This window comes from Stegastes partitus, unplaced genomic scaffold, assembly GCF_000690725.1.
Source record: "Stegastes partitus isolate 25-593 unplaced genomic scaffold, Stegastes_partitus-1.0.2 Scaffold1501, whole genome shotgun sequence".
NCBI classification, from domain to species: domain Eukaryota; kingdom Metazoa; phylum Chordata; class Actinopteri; family Pomacentridae; genus Stegastes; species Stegastes partitus.
In genome coordinates this window covers 169,622-175,181 of record NW_007579232.1, presented here as the reverse complement: position 1 = coordinate 175,181, position 5,560 = coordinate 169,622, and the positions used below count along the sequence as shown (strand labels likewise).

General features: G+C 46.5%; 1 protein-coding gene across 3 annotated transcripts in view; it reads right to left on the bottom strand.

Annotated features, from left to right (window-relative positions):
* LOC103370936 (carbonyl reductase [NADPH] 1-like) overlaps nt 1-5,560 on the bottom strand; it is a 26,378-nt gene that overhangs the window by 12,568 nt on the left and 8,250 nt on the right. Inside the window, exon 4 of one of the 3 annotated variants that reach the window (XM_008300132.1) lies at nt 1,279-1,285. The exons of the other annotated variants lie outside the window; for them this stretch is intronic. Coding sequence (XP_008298354.1) covers nt 1,279-1,285 — 7 coding nt within the window. The remainder of the gene's footprint in view (nt 1-1,278; nt 1,286-5,560) is intronic. 3 annotated transcript variants of the gene reach the window in all.

The window sequence follows — 5,560 nt, the reverse complement described above, 5'->3', positions numbered from 1 at the left end:
TTACCCCGTCATTCGGTCGCTCCTTGGACAGACGACGAGCCTGAATCATGGACAAAGTCTGCAAAGAAACACACATTTATAATCACTATCTGCACAAATATGGCTTTAGAGAAGCATTTCAGTCACAGTTTATTAAATCTTCAGACTGTAGACATCGATATAAATCTGTCTTATTGGACTTTTCCTCCATTTTTACACATTTTAAGGCCTCCAGGTGCAACCAGTCGTACCGTCAGGCCGATTTTGGAGACTCCGTATGCCGTCTCCGGCCAGCCGTCGTCCTTGTGCTTCCCTTTCTGGGCGGCAGAGACGAACCGCTGCATCAGTCCGGCCAGCTCGTCCTCCGTTATGTCCTCACTGCGAAACCGCTGCTGCAGATCTGGAGTGCATTGGATCAAACTAGTATTGCCGCCGAAGCTGGAGACATTCACCACACGACCTGAAGCCTGAAGACAGGGAGAATGTTAGCTGCTCAACAAACCTCTGCTTCAGGATGGAAAACATACAAAAACCAAGAAAAGAAAGAAATCTGTGATCAGATACAGTAGATTAACAAAGTGCATGTTGTCATGTTGTAGATTTAATTTTAAATGGATGAAATGTTTGCTCATCAGTCTACACACCAGTGAAAACACATTTTTTGTATTAAAATCATTCCTATCAGTTCATTTGTAGTCTTGGTGTGTTTGGCAGCAGGTGCAGCTTTGAGTCTTCTTGGTTCTTCTTCTTCTCGAGCCTCCATGAACTTTGTACACCTGGACTTGGGCAGTTTACTGCATCTATGAAATGCTATCTTCTGGTTTTTGCACAGATGTTCTGTAGTTTCCCTTCTGGACTTTGGTTTTACCACCCGAGTGTCCTGAAGCCACTCCAGAGTTTTCTCGGCTTTTTGCTTCAAGTAATTGTTTAACTTAAAGGTAAACTCTTCTTCTTCTTCTTCAAGGATCTCTCTTGCATTCATCTTTGACTCAGTTCTGATACCTTTAGCTGTTTCAGCTGCTCCCAATCATAGCATGATGCTGCCGCCACCGTGCTTCACCATAAGGATTGGAAGGTCATTNGCTGGTGCTCCAGATACTCTTTATAAATGCAGAATGTAGTATTTTATCCACTATTTTTACCTTTTTGTTGCACATTTGGCTTCATTTAACCACTTCTCTCACCAGAACAACGAAAATCAGAGTCAGAAAAAAGGTCTGCATTTATAGTTTTATTCAGCGTATTATCAAAAGCATGTCACATTGCAGTGTCGTGTGTTTAACTCTCACCAACAAGTACTTTTGATCTTAAAGCTCATTTATTGCTCGGACATGAAATTGTTGTAACATCTCGATGAAAAAATCTTTCTGTTGTAGCAAACAAGTATTTCTGTTAAGGCAAAGTTGTTTCATGGAACAGAACTAATAATAGACCTTTTTTTAAAAAAAGAGCAACAGCTCTTCATTTTGGTAATATTTTTAACTCAGCAGACAGACGCACAGTTACACACTTGGTCGCAGATCAGTTGAATTAAATAAGTTTTGTTGGTTTTATTACAATCACCAAGTCCTAAACTTGGTCCTAAAACCAAACAACAGAAGAGAAACTCTTTAAAAATGATGTTATTGTGAGTTTTGCAGGAATATTGCGTTACTTTTTAGGGCTAAAAATGCTTTGTATGACAGTTTTGACATGTCTTGTGATAAAAAACTGCTTAAGATGAAACTCTGACATTAGCACACTGAGTTTTCTTTATTATCTTCACCACGGCATAACCTGTTTGTCAGAAACAATTGTCCCATGAGGCTCCGTGGCTCCAGCTGGCAGCAGGGCCAGATACACTGGCGTGATGGCGCCCTCGTCTGGCGACTTTGGGGCTTTATCGCTCGTCATGTCGGTGCGAACCCACCCTGGACAGCAGGCGTTCAGCAGGATCTGTAGAAATAATACAAACAGGATGAAAATGTAGGTTGGAAATGACTCAAAACCACCAAAATTGTAGCATAAAAAAAGCATATAAATCTTGTTTTTTCATATTGCAGTGTCAGTTTTATTTCCAGTAATGTGCAGCCACAGTTCAAATAAATATCTATCTGCGCTATTAATGCTTTGCTGCAATTCTGACTCATTATTACTCATATCTGGTATATCCATCCAGCCATCCATTTTCTTCCGCTTATCCAAGGTCGGGTCGCGGGGGCAGTAGGCAGAGCAGGTCATTCCAGACTTCCCTCCCCTCGGTGACGTTTTTCAGCTCTGCCTCGGGGATCCCGAGGCGTTCCCAGGCCAGCCGAGAGATATAATCCCCCCAGGGGGTTCTGGGTCTGCCCCGGGGTCTCCTCCCACGTGTTCGGAAGACCTCCAGAGAAAGCCTCTCTGGAGGCATCCGAATCAGATGTCCATACCACCTCAATTGACTCCTTTCGACGCGAAGGAGCAGCGGCTCTACTCCGAGCTCCCTCCGGATGTCCGAGCTCTTCACCCTCTCTCTGTGACTGAGCCCAGCCACCCTGCAGAGGAAGCACATTTTGGCCACTTGTATCCGGCGATCTTGTTTTTTCGATCACGACCCAAAACTCGTGACCATAGGTGAGGGTTGGGACGTAGATGGACTGGTAAATCGAGAGCTTCGCCTTGCGGCTCAGCTCTCTCTTCACCACGACGGTCCGGTACAGCGCCCCCATTACTGCTGATGCCGCACCGAGCCGCCTGTCCATTTCACGCTCCATTTTCCCATCACTCGTGAACAAGATCCTGAGATACTTAAACTCCCTCGCTTGAGTAAGCATATCCTCCCTACCTGGAGGTGGCAATCCACCGGTTACCGACAGAGAACCATGACCTTGGACTTGGAGGTACTGATCCGCATCCCCGCTGCTTCGCATTCAGCTGCAAACCGCTCCAGTGCGTGAAGCCAACAGTACCATGTCGTCTGCAAAAAGCAGAGATGTGATTCTGAGGTCCCCAAACCGGACACCCTCCTCACCCTAACTGCGCCTTCAGATCCTGTCCATGAAAACCACAAACAGGATCGGGGACAAGGGGCAGCCTTGGCAGCGTCCAACACCCACTGGAAACATGTCTGACTTATTGCCGAGAATGCGGACACAGCTCGCCCTGCTGCTCGTAGCAGTGAGCCTGGTACCCCCATACTACCTCAGTACCCTCCACAGAGTCCCTCGGAGAACACAGTCATAGGCTTTCTCCAGATCCACGAAACACATGCGGACTGGCAGGTCGAATTCCCATGCCCCCCTCAGGAGCTCCGCAAGGGTAAAGAGCTGGTCCACTGTTCCACGACCAGGACAGAATCCACATTGCTCCTCCTGAATCCAAAGTTCTACAAATTGGTCGGAGCCTCCTTTCCAGCACCCTAGAGTAAACTTTCCCGGGGAGGCTGAGTGTAATACCCCGATAATTGGAACACACTCTCCGGTCCCTGTTTTTGAAAATGGGAACCACCACCCCGGTCTGCCACTCCACAGGCACCGTACCCGATTCCCACGCGACATTAAAGAGATGTGTCAGCCATGACAGTCCAACAATGTCCAGAGCTTTCAGCATCTCAGGGCGAGTCTCGTCCACATCTGGCGCTTTGCCACAGAGGAGCTTCTTTACTACCACGACGACCTCTGCCATGGATATGGACGCAGAAACCCCTGAGTCTTCAGGCTCTGCCCCCTCAGCAGAGAACATGTTTACCAGGTTCAGGAGTTCCTCGAAGTTCTCCTTCCACTGCTCGATGAGATCCCCAGTCTGGGTCAGCAGTTCTCCGCCCTGACTGTCACAGCCTGGGAGAATCCCTGCCTCCTCTTTCTGAGGCGTCGGATGCATAGTGCCGGTGAACTGGGAACGTCTGGCAGAGGCCCCTGTCCGTGGGGTTTTCAATTCCCACCTCCGGAAGAGTTTCTCCTGCATCCTGGGGGAGGTTGAGGACATGGAGTCAGAGTGGTCCATGTTCAAAGCCTCCATCGCAGAAGCGGCCGTTAGGAGCTGTGGCCAGAAGGTCACTGATGCCTGTCTTGGCGGCAACCCCAAAACCCGCTGGTGGACACCGGCAATGAGGGAAGCCGTCAGGCTGAAGAAGGAGACCTTTCGGGCCTGGCTGGCTCGGGGATCTCCTGAAGCAGCAGGCAGGTACCGGCTGGCCAAAAGGGCTGCAGCTGCAGCGGTCATGGAAGCTAAAACTTGGGTGTGGAGGAGTTTGGGGAGGCCATGGAGAAGGACTTTCGGTCGGCCTCGAAGAAATTCTGGCAAACCGTCCCATATTTGGTATAATAATAATAATAATAATAATCATAATAATAATAGTGGTAATTATCGGCCAGATGTTGCTACTGTAAGTTTTAAATGTTTATAACGATATAAAACCGAATCAGTGTCGTTTCAATCCAACTTTTAGGTGCATTCTTGAAGTCCAATTTTCTATTATTTCTGTGGGTTTTTTTGTCTTGAAACAAGCTGGTAAACTGAATGAAGTTGAAGCTAGATGATGGTTTTGTTGTCGGTTTGATTGAAAGTTGGTATGTTTCCATTACCCCGTCATTCGGTCGCTCCTTGGACAGACGACGAGCCTGAATCATGGACAAAGTCTGCAAAGAAACACACATTTATAATCACTATCTGCACAAATATGACTTTATATAAGCATTTCAGTCACAGTTTATTAAATTTTCAGAGTGTAGTCCTCGATGAAAATCTGTCTTATTGGACTTTTCCTCCATTTTTACACATTTTAAGGCCTCCAGGTGCAACCAGTTGTACCGTCATGCCGATTTTGGAGACTCCGTATGCCGTCTCCGGCCAGCCGTCTTCCTTGTGCTTCCCTTTCTGGGCTGCGTCGACAAATCGCTGCATCAGTCCGGCCAGCTCGTCCTCCGTTATATCCTCACTGCGAAACCGCTGCTGCAGATCCGGACTGCATTTGTTCAAATTATTATTGCCGAGGAGGCTGGAGACATTCACCACACGACCTGAAGCACAAGCAAAGAATGTTAGCTGCTCAACAGACCTCTGCTTCAGGATGGAAAACATATAAAAACCAAGAAAAGAAAGAAATCTGTGATCAGATACAGTAGATTAACAAAGTGCATGTTGTCATGTTGTAGATTTAATTTTTAAATGGATGAAATGTTTGCTCATCAGTCTACACACCAGTGAAAACACATTTTTTGTATTAAAATCATTCCTATCAGTTCATTTGTAATGTTGGTGTGTTTGGCAGCAGGTGCAGCTTTGAGTCTTCTTGGTTCTTCTTCTTCTCGAGCCTCCATGAACTTTGTACACCTGGACTTGGGCAGTTTACTGCATCTATGAAATGCTATCTTCTGGTTTTTGCACAGATGTTCTGTAGTTTCCTTTCTGGACTTTGGTTTTACCACCCGAGTATCCTGAAGCCACTCCAGAGTTTTCTCTTCAAGTAATTGTTTTACTTAAAGGTAAACTCTTCTTCTTCTTCTTTAAGGATCTCTCTTGCCTTCATCTTTGACTCAGTTCTGATACCTTTAGCTGTTTCAGCTGCTCCCAATCATAGCATGATGCTGCCGCCACCGTGCTTCACCATAAGGATTGGAAGGTCATT